This window comes from Equus asinus, chromosome 5 (genome assembly GCF_041296235.1).
Source record: "Equus asinus isolate D_3611 breed Donkey chromosome 5, EquAss-T2T_v2, whole genome shotgun sequence".
Lineage (NCBI taxonomy): Eukaryota > Metazoa > Chordata > Mammalia > Perissodactyla > Equidae > Equus > Equus asinus.
The window spans coordinates 100,001,244-100,018,520 of record NC_091794.1 but is presented as its reverse complement, the minus strand read 5'-3'; the positions used below and the strand labels follow the sequence as shown (position 1 = coordinate 100,018,520).

General features: G+C 48.0%; 1 protein-coding gene across 18 annotated transcripts in view; it reads right to left on the bottom strand.

Annotated features, from left to right (window-relative positions):
• Positions 1 to 17,277, bottom strand: part of UBR4 (ubiquitin protein ligase E3 component n-recognin 4) — a 127,332-nt gene that overhangs the window by 34,788 nt on the left and 75,267 nt on the right. For all 18 annotated transcript variants that reach the window (XM_070510886.1, XM_070510887.1, XM_070510894.1 and 15 more), the window contains 18 exons: positions 16,810 to 17,019; positions 14,925 to 15,074; positions 13,461 to 13,688; positions 12,626 to 12,704; positions 11,883 to 12,128; positions 10,897 to 11,065; positions 10,249 to 10,393; positions 9,604 to 9,689; positions 8,656 to 8,743; positions 7,974 to 8,167; positions 6,125 to 6,364; positions 5,582 to 5,720; positions 4,693 to 4,818; positions 4,453 to 4,581; positions 3,296 to 3,639; positions 1,353 to 1,443; positions 925 to 1,009; positions 633 to 760 (listed from right to left, as the gene is read on the bottom strand). In XM_070510886.1, the coding sequence (XP_070366987.1) occupies positions 633 to 760; positions 925 to 1,009; positions 1,353 to 1,443; positions 3,296 to 3,639; positions 4,453 to 4,581; positions 4,693 to 4,818; positions 5,582 to 5,720; positions 6,125 to 6,364; positions 7,974 to 8,167; positions 8,656 to 8,743; positions 9,604 to 9,689; positions 10,249 to 10,393; positions 10,897 to 11,065; positions 11,883 to 12,128; positions 12,626 to 12,704; positions 13,461 to 13,688; positions 14,925 to 15,074; positions 16,810 to 17,019 (2,877 nt within the window). The remainder of the gene's footprint in view (positions 1 to 632; positions 761 to 924; positions 1,010 to 1,352; positions 1,444 to 3,295; positions 3,640 to 4,452; positions 4,582 to 4,692; positions 4,819 to 5,581; positions 5,721 to 6,124; positions 6,365 to 7,973; positions 8,168 to 8,655; positions 8,744 to 9,603; positions 9,690 to 10,248; positions 10,394 to 10,896; positions 11,066 to 11,882; positions 12,129 to 12,625; positions 12,705 to 13,460; positions 13,689 to 14,924; positions 15,075 to 16,809; positions 17,020 to 17,277) is intronic.

Genomic DNA, 17,277 nt, shown 5'->3' with positions numbered 1-17,277 from the left:
CAGCTAACAAAGAGAAGGAAAACATTCTAGGCAAAGACAGCATATAGCCACAGCTAAGACTTATTAAGAACTAACTTGGGCCAGACACTGCTCTGAGCACAAGATCTCCATTAAGTCATTTATTCTTCACAACACCTCTAAAGTGTTGAATTCCCATTTTTTGGATGGGGAAACTAAGAACCTACGGTAAGTAACTTGCCCAAGGTCACAATGCTAGTAAATGAAAGAGCTGGGATTTGACACCAGTCTGCTTCAGAGGCCAGGATTTTCACCACGCACAATACCACATGTGCAAAGGCACAGGGGTAGGAAAGAACCCCATGCTCTCTGGGAGCTGCAGTCATCTGACGTGCCTGGAGAAAGAGGCAGTCCTCCACGGGTAACTGCTTTGTTCTGTGCTTTCATATGTTCGTGTTTATCTTATCTTGACTTTCCTCTGACAAACCTTCCTTCTCAGAAACCCCAACCCATCTCTGTTGAACCACAGCAAAGGAAGCGATGGGGTCCCCACCCCCCGAGGTCAGGCGAGTTGAGGGTAAGGCAGAGACCTTCAAGAGGCAGGGCACAGTGCTGGTAGGGGCAGGAGGGGGTCTGCCACCCCGCCCTTCCCTCTTGGACCGCCCGCCCAATACCTTGTTCTTCTTGCTGGTTGGAGCAGGAGGTTTAATCAGCTTCTGCAAGATCCGCAGGCACATGAGGGTAATGTTCTCCACAACCACAGGGGTCTTAATGTTCACAGCCATGAGGAAAAGGCTGAGAGCTGCGGACAGGGAAGCAAGGCAGAGTCACAGTCATAAGCACCTCACGCCTCCCCCAGCAAGGTGTGCAGGCGCAGCGCCCCAGCCTCCCACCCTGTGGCCAGGACTGCCCCTGGGAGCCTTCCTCCCTCGGAAAAGCTCCTGACCAGCTGGGCCCCAAACTCACCGCAGCGTAACCGGAGCTCCCAGCAGCTGTCCTCCTTCGAGATGGAATCTGTCAGCAACAGCATTTCATACTGAAGGCTACTTGCCTGCAAGGCCAACGGGAAAAGACATGAGCAGAGAAGCATTCTAAGGGTCAGTCCCAGGGCTGGCGCTTAGGTCCAACGTCTAATCTGGAGACTCAGAACTCAATGTCCAGTCACCGGTGGCACCATCAGAGAGAAAGGAGAGCTGCAGGCCTTCTACTCCACACTATCCTTCCCCCTGGAGGGGGCTCTGACCTGTGAAAGTCACTCTGGGATGTGCGTTCTGCAGGCGTGCTCGCCGCTGCTTCCCTCCTCAGTCCCCACAATGAGACTAGGGAGCCTGGGGGAGGAGGCCGAGGGCACAAGGAGGGGAGCGAGGGGCAGAGCAGACGGCTGCGCAGCTCACCAGATCAGGATTGGCCCAGTGGCCCTTCAGGGCTGTGGAGACTTTGCCGATAATCAGGTCATTCACCTGCTGGGTGGCTTCCGGATTGTCTCTGGGGAAGCAAAGAAATGGAGTCCTGTTACTCACCATTGGCTGTGTCCTTCTTTTCCTCCTGAAGGAGCCCAGAGAAAAGGAAATCAATGTCTAGGGCTACCTGGCCTTCCTGAGGGCAAGATGACAGCATTGCCCCACAAAACCCTGGTAATAAAAAGGGCATGTCTAGGGCCGGCCCCGTGGCATAGTGGTTAAGTTCTGCATGCTCCATCCACTTCAGTGGCCCAGGTTTGTGGGTTTGGATCCTGGGCACAGACCCACACCATTCAACAGCCATGCTGGGGCAGTGAGCCACATATGAAATAGAGGAAAACTGGCACAGATGTTACCTCAGGGCCAATCTTCCTCAGCGAAAAAAAAAGAGGGCATGTCACAGCCACCTTTCCTGGGAGGAGGCATGGAGGGAAGAGCAGCACCAACATGTGGGAGATTTTCTCCACCCACATCCCAGGATGCAGAGGCCCCAGGCGCTGTCTGGTGGATCACAGTCTCCAAAATCTAGGTGTGCACTCCAGTCTTCGCCACAACTCTTTGCTCATCTTTCCCAAGTGCCTCCATCTCATTTCCATAAGGCATCCACATTTCCCATCTATGCCCCTTTGTAATGAAGTCTATATGAATAATAGCAAAAAAAACCAGTTCGTATCATGCCACTTTCTTGCTTTCTAACACGTTCTGAATAAACTCCAAAGTCCTTACAATGGCCCTACAGGATCTGGCCCCCAGAGACCTCTCACTAATTCCTTCTCCTCTGTCTCCTCCTCCATCACATCCTTCACTCAGGCTACACAGGCCTCCTTGTTGCTTCCCCACCATTCCTGGCACGCCCCGCCTCTCGGCCTTCCACTTGCCGTTCCCATGCATGCAGCCCATGCCTTAGGTACCTGCATGGCTTGTGCCCTGACTTCACACAGGTCTTTCCTCAAGGATGACCCCTCAGAGGCCTCCTTGACTACCTCATCCTAAACAGCAATCTCTGCCACAATCAAGGTTGCCATCCCAGCTTCACTTCTCTTCACAACCTAATTTCCTGACATCGTATTGTGCAACTAGTTGTTTAGTGTAGTTCTCCTCATCCGGAGCATAGGCTACGTGAGGGCAGGGACTTCGCTTCATTTGTCACTGTTTCCTTGGAGTCTAGAACAGTGCCTGGCATTCAGCAGATGCTCAACAAATATGTTTTAAATGAGTGAATAAATAATACAGCAAGTAATTTGTATCAACCACCTAACATGTTCCAGAACTCATGCCACATACTCTGCAAATAATCCACATCCAGCTCTGAATACAGTATCTGGCACATACTAAGCACTCAATAAATACAACTTACTCCTTACACCAATTATTTCATCCCATCCTCACAAGTCTTTAAGGTATTTACTATCATCAGTATTTTTCAGATGAGGAAAACTTAGGCTCAGAGAAGCTACGTAATTTGTCCAAGGCACAGAGCACAAAGCATCAGATCCTGAGTCCGTGTCTTCACGACCTAGAGTCCAAGCTCTGAATCGCCAGGCTCCACAGCTCCGTCTTCTTCCCTGAGTCTCGAGTCCGAGCGCCCAGTCGTTCCCTCTCCTCCCTCACCAGACCTCAGAGAGCATTTCCTCAGGAAACCCCACCGGAACCAACAAAGTACAAGCCAAAGAGACTACTCATAAGGAAACTTGGATTTCACATGCTCCCCACGTTCACTGTCTACACCCTGGACATCTCTACGATAAACCAGCAAACCTGTTTGGCAGGGAGCAGCACAGTCCTCTGCACCCTCTAGTGCTCCCAGAATTGCTGCTGCCACCAACCCCAGCGTTAGTAGGAATTACTAGCCCCGCCATCACGACTCAGGCTCTGACCTAGTCAGGAGGCACATGAGCTGGCGGACCTCCTCCCGCATGGCCGCAGAGCCTCGGCGGAGATTGTAATCAAAGAGCTCCCGAATTAGGCCCTGGGAGACAAGGATGTGCCTTAGGGCTGGATTGGTGGCCAGTGCCCGGAGTAGTGTGATACAATGTTCTGTGACAGCCGAGGCACAGCCATAGCACTTGGTGGAGGACGTGTGGCCGCAGCCCAGAACGGACAAGGCGCGGTACTGGCTGGCGGTGAAGGTCGGCTGCACAGAGGTCCGGGACGATTTAGTGGCTGCTTCCCTCTGCTGCAGGTCATATTCCAACAACTCTTTGCGTGAAGCAAAGACTTTCTAAGAACAAAAAAACAAAAGAGAAAGAAATTAGCAATTAAAATAAGGAGGAAGAGACAGTTAACTGGAAAATTAGCTTTGGTTTTGAAAAAACACTATATGTGCATTATCTAATTTAACCTTCTCCATAACCCCACCAGTTAGATACTTTATTCTCATTTTACAGAGGAGGAGACTGACGTTTAAAGGGGTTAGCTTCACCAAGGTAAGTGGCAGAGCCAGCCTTCAGTCTCTGATCACAGGCACATGCCCTTAACTCCCACGTAACACTGTCCCGTAAAGAACAGAGAAAAAGGTCAAGAACGCAGGCACATGCAGGAATGACAGCAATTTTGGGGGACAGGGGAAGTAGCTGCTCCCCTTGTCTGCGGCCAACCTCCCATCACATGGAGACCAGGCCTGTAGCGGTCCATCCGCTGCACAGCCCACCTAGTGGAAGGGAGTTGGTGTGCCCTCCCCATCTATTAGCAACCATGGCATATCAGAAAAAGAGGGAACAGAATCTTGGCACCTGATTTTTTAAAACCACTAACCCCTCTACTAAAAGATGGGCTGTATTTAATGGCTAAGAAAACACATCTATAATAGTCTCCATTATTCTCAGTTCTCTGAAATGAACTCAGCTCTCGGCCAAGCACCAGAACCCGCTATGGGAGAGAAGCTGTGTGGTGCAACCACTCGGGCTCTGCCTTTTCAGCTGGATTGGGCGAGGGCAACCCCAAGAGCTGAACTGCTGGATGAGAGCAACAGGACTGCTTTGAAAACAATATCAGTAATATTCGACACAACACTTTAAAGCTGCCATTTTCCTACCTGGATGATTTTGGAGAGTTCATCAAAAGAGTTCTTGCAATCTCCACAGTACTCCTGAGCCAACTGCAGAATGTAACGATTCACGCTGGCTGAAGTGGAACTGATGCCCCCAGCTGTTCCCGAGTCATCCTGCAACCCAACAGGTAAGCTGTCAGCCTTCCACTGTAACGGTCTCCCGCAGGGGGCAGCCCTGTTATGATCCAAAGCCCTCTCCCAGTGCCCCTTCTTGCTTGGGGTTACCTGCGGCTTCTCGGGAGCTGCCTCATTCACTTTGCAGAGCAGGTTCTCCAGCTGTGGTCGATGTCCCATCAGCTGATGATACACTCGATCAGCTTTGTCCAGAAGCGTGTTGATGTTGGAAACAGCCTACAAAGGAAAAGACAGGGACGCATGTTCAGGCTTTTCAGCACAGTGATTTTCGCTGAGTAATCCAAATGGCTGCCTGCCTACTGCAACAGTGCCTAGAGGTCAGCGTCCGTATTTCAGACATTATTTCTATTCCTCATAATAATCCTCAGCGGTAGGTGTATTATCTTCAATAATATACAGTTTACATAGATAACACAACATACACATAAATACACAATGCTAAGAGAAGTGATTTATGTCAGGTCACACAGCATTAAGAAGCACAGCTGGAGCTGAATTTTTGTCCTTCTGACTCCAAAGGTAAGTGCTCTTCTGCCTTCCCATGCTACTGCTAGTAGCTGTCCCAATAGGTCCCCCTTTTCATTGTCCTCTAACATCCAGTCCCACTGCAGCCTGCTGGCTGAGAACTAGCTCTGGACAAGCTAACACTGAGGGCACGCCCATAGCTGCACACGCAGCAGTCTGTGGACAAACGCAGGGCAAGCCATCCCACTCCTCCTGCCTTTCCTAGTCCAGAGTTATCTGCCCCTTGAGATAGTCTAGTTTCATTACCAACCAACACTTCTCCGAAATCCTATGTAAACTATGTGTTCCAATATATCTTATGCCATTATTTGCTCCCACCCAAAAACCAGGCCCTGAAAACTCTGCTGAGTCGTGGAAGACTTGGGCTAGTACAAAAAGTACACCCCCTACACTGGCGCTGCCCAAAGCGCAGATCAAGGCCACTGCCCTGAGTCTAGCACAAATCCGGCCTCACCTTCTTCCGGTCTTCTTCATTCTCAATGGGATCCACCGCACAGCAAGGCTTAGCATAGAGCATGAAGTCGAAGCGAGCATATTTACAGAAGCCACAGGCATTGCAGAGAAAGGGATCCTTTTCATCATAGTTGATGGATCTGAAGAACCAAAGTATTTGGGTCAGGGGGCAGCAGAGGTTTCGGGGTTGGGGAGACTCTATGAGGAGATGGTTTGTGCCACATCTATACTCCAGAAACTATTACAGGGACTACTGGAGGGACAATAACAAACAGGTAAGATGACTTAAGCAACTAGGCAACAAGGAAGACTCAGACCTAACCCCTCCCCGCCCCCACCACATGGGACAGGCAAACACACACACACCGCCCACCACAACTATTCCCCCCTCTCCCTTCTCTCTCTATCTGTGGACTCCACAGTCTGAATACACATAACCCTTTAATTATTGTGAAGGCACCAGACACTGAAACTGCCCACACTGAGACTCTTACAAAAAAACACAAAGATGTGGCCCTAGCCCGGGCGATAACCACTCGCTCACCTGCATTTGTGACACTGGTAGACATTTTCTCCACAGTTCCCACAGACCCCTGGGTTGGCTGGGACTGAGGCACTACAACGAGGGCACTGCAGGGTCTCTGTGGAGGCCTGATAGTTCTCATAGAAGTCTGCAAACTCTATCATCAGGTTGGAGGCCACAATGGGCAAGGGCAGGTCAATCTTCACCTCTGTCTGCCCAGGGGTCAGCTGCACCTTCTTGGCTTTGTGCCAGCGAGCCGGCCTAGGAGAGATGGGGTCAGACAGAGGGCAGAGGGCCTGAGAGCCTCTTATTTAACCCCCAGTGAAGATGGTCTGATGAGATGAAGAGAAAGACTGTCCTATGCATTTTTCTAAGGCAGTGAAGTGGTTTCTCTAACAAAAGGAAACCTGGAAAATAATAGCTACCTAGTCAAAAAAAATTTTTTTCACTACCCTCTCTCTGTAAAAAGAGGACAGAACATACAAGTGCTTTAAGATGTTATATATCACATCTGAGATTTCAGAAAAACAGCAGAAGTACATATCAAGGGAAGACATTACTCCAAAAGCAGACCACTCTGAAGCCGGTAACCCCAAGAGGTGCCATCAAGATGACAGCCGCAAGTTCCAGCACAACCACCTTGGAAGCATAAAGCTCAGGTGCTTTAGAGGCAGAGGGACACACCGGGATCTCGACAGGTGCCAAGTAGAGTCAGAAAGAGAAAAGGAATGGAACAGTTCAGGGGTAATTATATTAATACGATTAGAGCAAGTATTTACTGAGTACATCCTTACTAGGTGCTAAGCTCTGTTCTCAGCATTTTACATATACTAGCTCATGTAATGGACTTATCTACGTTTTACAGTTAAGGAAACTGAGGCTGAGTTAAGCTCTCCAAGGTCAGACAGAGAGCTGTTGGGCTGGGATATGAAGCCACCGTCTTATTTCACAGTTTGAGTGCTTCACCAGCAGCTGCGCTGACTACACAACAGAAAATCAAATCCATCTCCTCCAGAAGGGAAGGGTTTATCCCAGGGAGCAGCTTGTACTTGCAGGTCACCAATGTTAACTCTGCTTTTCAAAGGAAGAGAAAACTTCCTTCAGGCAGAGCTCCCGGCGGCCACTTGTCGATGTGGTACATTCTAGTTTATTCTGCCTCTTGGAATAATAGCAATATTTCCATTCTATGTGCAGACAGGACACTGCAAGTCTTAATATTCAAGCAACGTCTGCTTATATTCTCTGTCCAATAGCAATGCCTGTGACTTCAACAACAGAGACCTGTCTCTGCAAAAGTCAACACTATAACTTATATAACTATAGTTATAACACTATAATGCTAGTGCCTTCTTTGGACCATCTGCGACACGCTCCACTTCAGACACTGGGACATAAGAGCTAAAAGATATCAGCAGACATAGAGGGAAGGCACCACGCAGAAACGGAAGAACTGTGTACTGGAGAAGCTTCCTGAGAAATAATTCCTGCTCTGTGAATAGCTGTCTTAATCCAAGAAATGACAACTACTTCCCAATACAGAAGATTCTACACAAAAGTAAAACTGCTCTAGTGAACATGGGTTTGAGAAGCCTGGAGTCCCCCTCACTCAGCTTCCCCTCCCTACGCAGGCTGTTGAAAAGCTCCCACAGACCCCTAGGACTCCACTGGACATAATTTTGAAATAATCTTTGTCCAGCATCCTCAGGAACTGGCGTTTCACTTCTGTCTCTCAGTAATGACAGAAGTAGGTAAGAGGACATACTAGGCCTCTAGGGATGTGCTGCTTTACCCAATTTCAGCAATCAAAGCCAACAAGCGGTGTAGAGCCTTACAAGCCTGTTGCCCCTTCCCAAGCCTAAAAAGCCCATACTTGTTTTTCAACTCCACGATGGCCTGCACAGTTCGGTTGTTGTAATAGAGGTTGATAGTCCGCACCATCTTGGTCCGTTTTAGGTCCCCAATTTTCACTGTCACTTTGCTGATGGTGTGGCTGCCAATGAGCTTCACAACCTGCTGGGTGGTGGTGTACCGGGTGTCCACTTTAATGGAAGACAGCTTGATATACTAAATACAAGAGTATATACAAAACACTGTATTAGTTCGAGGCTAACAGCACACCCTGTTCTTTTTTTTGGTGAGGAAGATTGGCCCTGAGCTAACACCTGTGCCAATCTTCCCCTATTTTACGCCTATGTAAACTATGGGATACCTATGTACACTATAAGACACCACCACAGCATGGCTTAACAAGTGGTGTGTAGGTCCATGCCTGGGATGTGAACTGGCGAATCCTGAGCCACCAGAGCACAGCGTGTGAACTTAACCACTACACCACCTGGCTGGCCCCATCTCACCCTGTCTTCTTCAAAATTCATCAATGTAACTCCACTCTTCATCCATGGATGAAGTTTTTATTTAAGGGAACAAGCATGGCAGGTAAGGATTCATCCATTAGGAGAGGAACACCTACGTGACAACAGTCAATCTCTGGAAACAAGAAACCCACTGGCCCAGTAAGATTCAGGACTGTGCACATTAAGGATGTCACTTACACAAAATGGCACCTCTGGATTATTACACACCAGGCAGGGGTCACTCTCCAGGTAATAGCCATCAAACTCCACTAAGCCAGACAAGGTGCTAAGGAAGAAACCAGTCTCAGCATAAGGAAATTTTCATTTTAGAAAGTCCCGTGCTTCACAAAGAGCATGAAAAAGCCCTGGCTCAATACTCCCCAAAGCAAGCCCCACCCCAGGGAGAACACGGGGAAACGTGAGGAGTCAGTCCCACAGGGTGTACAAGTCACAGGGAGGACACGGGGAAACGTGAGGAGTCAGTCCCACAGGGTGTACAAGTCACAGGGAGGACGCGGGGAAACGTGAGGAGTCAGTCCCACAGGGTGTACAAGTCACAGGGAGGACGCGGGGAAACGTGAGGAGTCAGTCCCACAGGGTGTACAAGTCACAGGGAGGAAATGTCAACTCATCAACCTTAGATGTTTCCTATTTCTGAGCTCCCCTGAGGTCAGGGAAATCCTAAAAAGTTACATTAAAATTTGACTCAAAGAAGAATCACAAATTTACTAAAAATCATTGAACTGTACACTTAAAATAGATGAATTCTGTGGTATGTAAATTATACCTGAATAAAGTTTGGAAAGAACAAAAAAGAACAGTCACTATTAAACCAGGGAAATAATAAATTGTCACTTTAACCAATGCTCTTTCAAAAGTTTTTTTTTTAATGCAGCCATTTTCTGTAAACTTGTCTTACCTGATTTAGACTTAGACCCTTGAAACTAGAGAACTTTTTAAATTCCTGGTTTCTAAAACCCTCATTCAGCAATTACATGTTGAGTACCTTCTATGTGCAAGGCCCCAGTTCCAAAACAGGGAACCACAGATCAACTAGACAGGGGCTTATCGATTCCTACGTCAGAGCCAACCACTGTGGAAACAGCAACTGAGCTTCCAAAAGGGAGAAAGCAGAACAAAGCTCACTTGTAAATGTTGGAGTTGGGATGGTTGGTAAGAATATGGTTTTGAGTCCGCAGAATCTCCACAGCCTTCTGTGAATATTCCTTCAACTGAAACAGAAGTCAACAAAGGACCATAGTTAAAGCCCAAGGGACAGTCTTACTGGAAAAGAGTTCTGTCTTGTGCTTTCTAGCTGATACCGCCCTAGAAATCCTAGAATTCTCAGTTTCCATTCGTGTCGTACAAAGCTAGGCCTAATTCCTAATGGTTTACAGTATTCTATCCTCTTTGGAAGTTCCCACTCCTTGGACAGTCCGCTTTTTCAGATCTTGTGGAGAAAGACAATTTCTATTCTTATGGGGAAGCCATGATATGGTTATCTAATTTAGAAACACTTTCGGGTATGTAATCAGGGCTGCCAGCAAAACCAGAAGAGTTGCATTTTCTTCCCCACTTGATCTACTTCTGTTGGCTAAGCCAAATTCAGATGTTACTTACTTGCTAGTGTAGATTACTGATGTAGTATACATATTGGAAGTCCTTAATACATATTTAAGGGATTTCACATATCCACCCCCTATAGGGGCTGGCCATAACGTTCCTGACTCCAGAGAAAAAAAGTTAAATGTGGCAAGTTAGCCTCTCTGACCATAAATCAATTATTGTTACCTTCTTCTCCGTCTGTGGGGTTTTCAAGGAGAAATATCCCAGGAGGTCCACAAACTGGGCAGCCTTACGACCGTAGGCTGGGAGTTCTGGCCATATGGACCACATCAGATCTAACAGGAGCTCCTGCTGAGATTTGCTAGAGTTTCTGTAGATAAATCACAGTTCACATTACTAGCAGGCAGCAGAAAGCCTGAGGTTCTTTTAGGCCCAGGTGCTGTTTTTGTAGATATATCTGTTTCCCCACAACTCTGGGTTAAGTCTGAACGGTTTTGTTCCTCTTTTGACAATTGACCCTAAAATATGTAGCACAGTCCTCTCCTGTCTTCAGGAGGCGATCTACTCCCATTTTCCAACATTACTCAATGGCAGAAACAGAGCCTTATTAGCCCAACAGTCAAGCCTGGTCATTCCACAAACTTCTAAACACAGCCTTCTTAGTCAAAAACAGATTATCTCTCGTTTATGACATCAGTTCAACAGCTAAAAAGCAGATAACTCAAAGAAATCCGTAATAGTCAAGAGGATTCAGGCCAGTGTAAATAATGACACTGTGGCCATGAGTATGTAACATAAAACTGAGACAGAACCACATCATCCATTCTGGTCCCAGGCGCATGCGGACTACCAAACCTAAGCTCCGGGCCCTACCTGTAGATATGCAGCGTCAGGCAGTGGGCCTGCCAGCGCACGGAGGAAGAATTGGACTCTAACAGGAAGCAACGCAGAAACTGGACCAAGGTTTCCTTATCTGCAAATTTGTTCAGCTGGTTCACCAGAGCTGTGCACAGCTGGTCCTCCTGGCTGCCTGAGCTCTCACCTGCAAGATCAGGGTAGGACCGAGGGCTGAAGAGTTAGGAAGAAGTGGTCCAGGGTCCTACAGTCAGTGCTACCAGATGGAGAGGGATGGGATTCTGCCCACGTCTAAAAGTTTCAACTAAACAGTTACAATTTGAGAGCAACTTCCAGTTATTTACTGAGGGACAAAAGGCCAGCCTCAAAGGACATTTAATAATGCCACAAACATAGGACAAAAACCCTATGTAAGGCTGGCACTGAACACAGTTACACTGGAGGAGGAATTTCCTTTCAAAAGGCTGCCATCAGACAGTCAACAATACTATAGAGCTGCACAGGTGTCTGAATGATTGAGACACTGAGCCACTCCGCTGCTCTCCACTCCTGATCGCTGTCGCAGGCCTCCGAGGGCCATGTCGAGCACTGGAGCAGAAGGGCGTCTGCTTTCTGAGGGTAAGAGGTCAGCTGAAAGAGCTTCATCTGCAGAGCATTTAACAGTTCACAAGGCACAGTTCTAGGCATTACTTCATTTAATGCTGACAACCTCTCCACAGAGCAGGCTTTGTAATTTCACAGAAAAGAAACTTGGCTTACTAAAAATGGTCAGTGCTCTTTGACCTTTCACGTTACTGACACTTGGTATGGGAAGTCACACTGTTGAAGACGTCACCTTCAACCTAACTGAAACTGAGACTAACAGTAGACACCAGAGGGCATTTGAATTTGGGCTTCCCTGTGAATCAGGATAAACGACCTTTCAGAAGACAAGAATAAACCACACGCTCCAAGAGCGATTAGAACACATCACCCTGGTCACCAGACAAGAGGGTGACTCTTACCCTCTTTCTCCTTTTCCTTTTCTTCTTTCTTGCTCTTCTTAGTGGACGACTTGGACTGTGTTGTGGCTTGTCCAGAACTGGTGGTCACGGGGGCTGAGGACGAGGAAGCACTGGAGGACCCTGCCGAGGCTGCCAGAGCAGCGAGCACTTTGCTGCCGCACAGAGCACAGGAGAGCAACTGCAGCAGCACCGGAGACACGCCCTCATCCACCAGGAAACTGACTTGGAGGAGGAAGTACAGGACGGCTGTAGGCAGAGGAGGTGGCAGCTCAGCTCTGAGACGACTACAAATAGACTTACACGCAAGAGAAGGAGCAACTTCTCCACATGGTCAGGACAGCCCTATTCACACCAGCTTCCTTGTCCAAGTTCTGTCTGCTAGATGTGCCGAGAATTTATACCCTCTGTAGAAACATCTGACAAATACCCTAACTATCCACAGACTAGCTCCCAGCCCCCACTTCTTTGAACGAGACCATTTTCTAGACTTAGCAGACTCCTCTTTAGCTTTACTACCACAATCTGAGGTCAGATACTCCTACCGTGTGCTCCCATAGCACCCCAGATTTTGTCTGCTGGCCCTTATCACTTTTTACTTGTCTTCTCTGCTTGGCAGAGTTCTGTCCATGTATCTTGATCGTGGCTGTATCTCCAGCACCCAGTTTAGTGCTTGACACACAGCAGGCCTCAAGGAACAGGCCTGAAGGAGTGAACTGAGTGAATGAATGAAGGAGCTTGCTTACAGTCGTCCTTGATACAGAATTTCTGCCAGTTGACGGTTCGCTGGGCAGCAATCTCTGCACAGGCTTTCAGGTGCTCCATCTGAAACGGAAACCGATCACCAGACGTGAGGAATTCTGCCAACCAGGCCACAGGGCACTGCACTGCTGCCCTGGAGACTGAACACAGCCTTGTATGCAAGGCTGATCCAGTGCCCGGGGAAGCTGGGACCAAGGTCCCCACACTATAGCTGTCACTAAGCCTCCTACGTTTGTCTCCCCACCACACAAAGGTCCTTTGTTTCAGGGATCCCTCAGCCCACTCAGTAATGCAGCAGGAGAGGTAGGCCATGACCAGGGAAACTGCAATCCAGTTTACTTTTTTCTCGCTAAAAGCACAATAGTAAGAACACTACATTAGGAATCTTTAATACTGAAGGTCTTCTTTCTAGACGCTCCTATGCAATATATTCAATTTACTCCCCAAACTCCAAATAATTTATCTTCAGTCAGCAACACATTTTTATATGTCTACCTCCATCATTTCTTTAGCATTCAAAGACAAAAATCAGAGGTGCACAAATTTTAGGTTGATCCATGACATGAGCAAATGACACTGGTAAGAAGCTCAAGCCACCCCTCCTCACGACGGAGGAACTACTGCCACGTGGGGGCAGGAGCAGTGAGGGGGATCCCAGACCCTGAAGCCAACTACACCCGGAGCACACCCAGTCGGGCATCATGGATTTACCCTATCTTAACCCTGGCCATGACCTTCTCTACTCCCCCACCCTATTACCTACTCACGGAGCCACATCACATGCCCTCTCCCTGCCCTACCATTTCCCCCTCCTCGTACCAGGCTGATGAGTGTGTCATATTGCAAGGCGGACCCAGAGCTGGCTGTAACCACACTTGCCCGGAGGAATATCCCCTGCTCCTCCAGCAGCTTCTTGATCCCACGCACGTGGGAATCCAGGGTGTGCAAATCCCGGAGTTGGCGGTATTTCTCCTTTGATCCACAGATGAAGAGCAGAAGTTTGCGGACTTGACGGCGCACAAAGGGAGTCTGCTGGATCATCAGGTACTGGCAGGGAGAAACAACACAAAGAGTCAACAACTCTGGGACTGTATCTACACCAGCCACAGCTCCTTGAGTTTTCAGGAACTATTATTAAAAACTGGTGAGAACACATAAAACAAGCTATTTTCTCACGGCTAAGCCAGCCTCTGGTAAGCTTCAGTATTCCTTACATGGACCAGGAGAAGGCAAGAAGCTAAAGAAGGAAACACAGCGATACTCCTGCTCCCCTTCCTGGAGCACTTAGGCATCTACAGGGAAGCTGGCCTCCACTCGGGCCCACCCAGAGTGAAACTGTAAGGAAAACAATACTCAGAAATCTCTTTCAGGTAAGAGGTAGCAAAGAGGCTGGGCTGTTACATCTGTACAACCTGAAGCAGTCAGTTGGGGTTTGCTAACAGATTCTTCTCCCCAGGGTTCTTGATGTGCCAGTCAAGCTACTGTCTTTCGGCTCCAAACCCAGCCCACCCTGCCCTGCACTGTGATGTCCGGAATTAGGCTAACTGCACTGCTTCTTTGCTAGCTGGCTCCCTCTTAGGTTCTGCCAATAGGGAGCACTAGAGGGACACTGGAAGGCAGGAGGGAAAGACAGGACATGCTCCTTCCTGTTTGCCTGCCATCACAGCGAAAGCCCTGAAGGAGAACCCTGGTAGCCTCCACCATTTCCTCAGGGACAAACCATCTACAGTTGGTTCTAATCATCAGCTTCTTTCAGGACTTTCAGAATCAGCCACATCACATCCCCTCAGACTCCTGAGGTACCAGCAGTAGCAGCCCCTCCTCAGAGAGCCAAGTCCCAGAGCCACCAGCCTCTGCTCTGCACACAGGGCTGCTGGCGGCCACTTCCTGCAGTTACTCTCTACGTTACTTCAACATTCCCTTTTTACCTTTTTGGTTCTTTGATGGCTGTTTAACTAAATCACTATATTAAAATCTCTGTTAATTTAACTCATATACTTCCTGCTTTCCAGATAGAGTTTGAACTATTAAACTTGCCCATTATCACCATATACGGGGGAAGTTACATGTACAGAATCAGAAGCTACAGCGGATGGCTTGCTTTGATACACACCTTCCACAGTTTCACCACACAGTATACTCCAGAGCCAAGACCTAAATGGGTGGGAAGGACTCTGCTGGGGGATGTGCTGCATGAGGGTAAGGAAGAAAGGGGGCCACAAAGGCAGTCATGGCTGCTGTGTCCTCTCCTTGACTGGCATGCTGCTTGGGACCTTCACTTACCTCTGAGAGAAAGTAAAACCATGAATGATCAAAGACAGGAGGTGGGATTCGAGAATTGGTGTCAGCGATCTTCTTGATTTGGTATGGAAGCCTCAGTACCATCTCTGTTAGAAGCTGAGTATACGCCTCAAACACATCAGCAGCATGACCCTGGGAGAAGAACAGCTGTGTGACAACCTGACTGACAATCTTCCACAACCACAATTAGGAAAAAGGCTGGCTTATTGCTCACTAGGCATAACTTACGTTGGAGTTGGTAAACAGTGCCTTTCATAGCTGGAGCCATCACTGACTGACAGTCTAGTTTACAAACCCAGCAAGGCCCCAGGCTCCTGGAGCAACACGCAAAGGTTACAGTGGAGACAGAGCTCACTGTTCTTAAAAGTTCTTAACATTTCACTCTGTGGTTTTTGACACTGGGCTGACTGTCCTCTGCTTACACAAAAATTAGAGTTAGAATGGGAAAAAATCAAAAAAACAGTAGTGGGGAAGGATTTCTGACCTTCTTTGAGAGCTGTATTCCACTCCCTAGAACCAAACTTTCCATGGTAACAAGAAATACTTAAATAAACCAAGAGGGCCAGGATCACTGCACTCAGTGGAGATTCTGGGTTCAGAGCACCCAAAGAGGCGGGGGACTGAGAGGTTTGAGGACAGTGGAAACAACATCCTGCAAGCCGTGTGTCCCACAGGAAGAGTCTGCAAGAGTTCGGGGGCACAACCGGTCTCATATTTTCAAACACCATTTATTTATCGGTTCTATGCCAAGCACTGGGGGTGTAAACAGGAATAAAATATATGTGCACAAAGTGCTCTAGAAAACCAGTGAAAAGCTATCTCCATCAGACATGTGCTAGGGAAGGTTTTCCCAAAGACCCAATGCTTCAGCTGGGTCTTGAAGAAGGATTAGGAATTAACTAGATGGGGGAAGGAAGGGATGCGGAGGGAGAGGAAAGAATTTCAGAAGGACAGCGTATACAAAGGCAACATGCCACATCTGGAGAAATGCACAGATTAGCAGGACTGTATGCAGGGGTGGTGCAGGTGGTAAAAGCTAGACAGTTACATAGCTGAATCCACAAGGAACTTTTATGGCCTAAAAGTTATGGAAAACCACCAAAGAGTTATAAAACAGAGAGGGACATGATCAGAGTTATTTTATGCCTATTATAGTCCTATACTGTCCAAAGCAGTTCTGAATACACAGGAAGATGTACAGCCAGGCCAACCCACTGTGCTCCACCACATGCACTCAAACGGAGTAGAAGTGATAATAATTAACATTCATTGAGCACTGGTATGTACTAGGCATTGTGCTTTACAAACATCACCTCATTCAATGCTCATAACACAACCCTATAAAGCAGATACTCTATGTATCCTTATTCTGCAGGTGTAGAAACTGAGACTTATCATGGTTAGATAAAACGTCTCCAAGCTTTGTGGCTGCTAGGTGGGAACACTTGTTCCCAGGGACTTGTTCCCAGACTCACCTGATCAGAAAGCCCATCTTAACTAGCATGTTACAACACTTCTTACGACAGCAGGGGGCAGTACCTGACACACACATGAGGACATGACCCACTACTGATGACATTTCCTTGTGCTTTCTCACCTTTTTTCTAAGAACCTTAATGTGAAAGGACATGACTGTCTGATTTCATTCGATTCCTCCAGTTCACAAAGTGGCAGGAATCAGAGTTCCAGTAGAAGGTTGGGTGGGAGAAATGGTTATGTATTACAGCAGAGAGAGTAAAACCCACCAAGGAGGCTCCCTCCTGTAGCTCCTTGCCCTCAGCTCCTTCAGCTCTACTCACTGAGGGCGAAAAGGAGAGTGCTCTGGATGAAGGACCAGAGCAGTCCTCTGCCCAGGGAGAGGCCTCACCTTCACATACTGGCGGAGGAAGAACGGGCTCATGTCGGGTGGGGATGAACTAGTATGTGGTTTCAGCAACTGGCTGGTAGCCACGGGCTCCTCATCATTCTGCTGGCTCTTCCAATACTCCAGCAGGGATTTGAGCACGTGCAGGCAGTAGTCCACAGCCCCAGAGCTCAGCAGGGCTGCCGCTGTGGCACTAGAGATGAGGGAAGACGACTGGGAGGGAGGAGAAAAAACAGGGAGCAGGTAAGAATGGCTTGTAAATCCAGCTAGGTTTAGGGGGTAGGAAACACAACAGTCTTAGAATTAGTGTCACAGAAGTGAGTCAGTCGGTCCCTTGAGTTAAAAGTTTCCCAACTGGCTCAAACATTTCCCCAACTCTTTTAAACAACGGCATGGCAACAGAAAACAAAGGAACACCAGTTCTCAACTCTAATCTCTCTACACACATGTGCCAGAGGCCAAGGTGGCAAG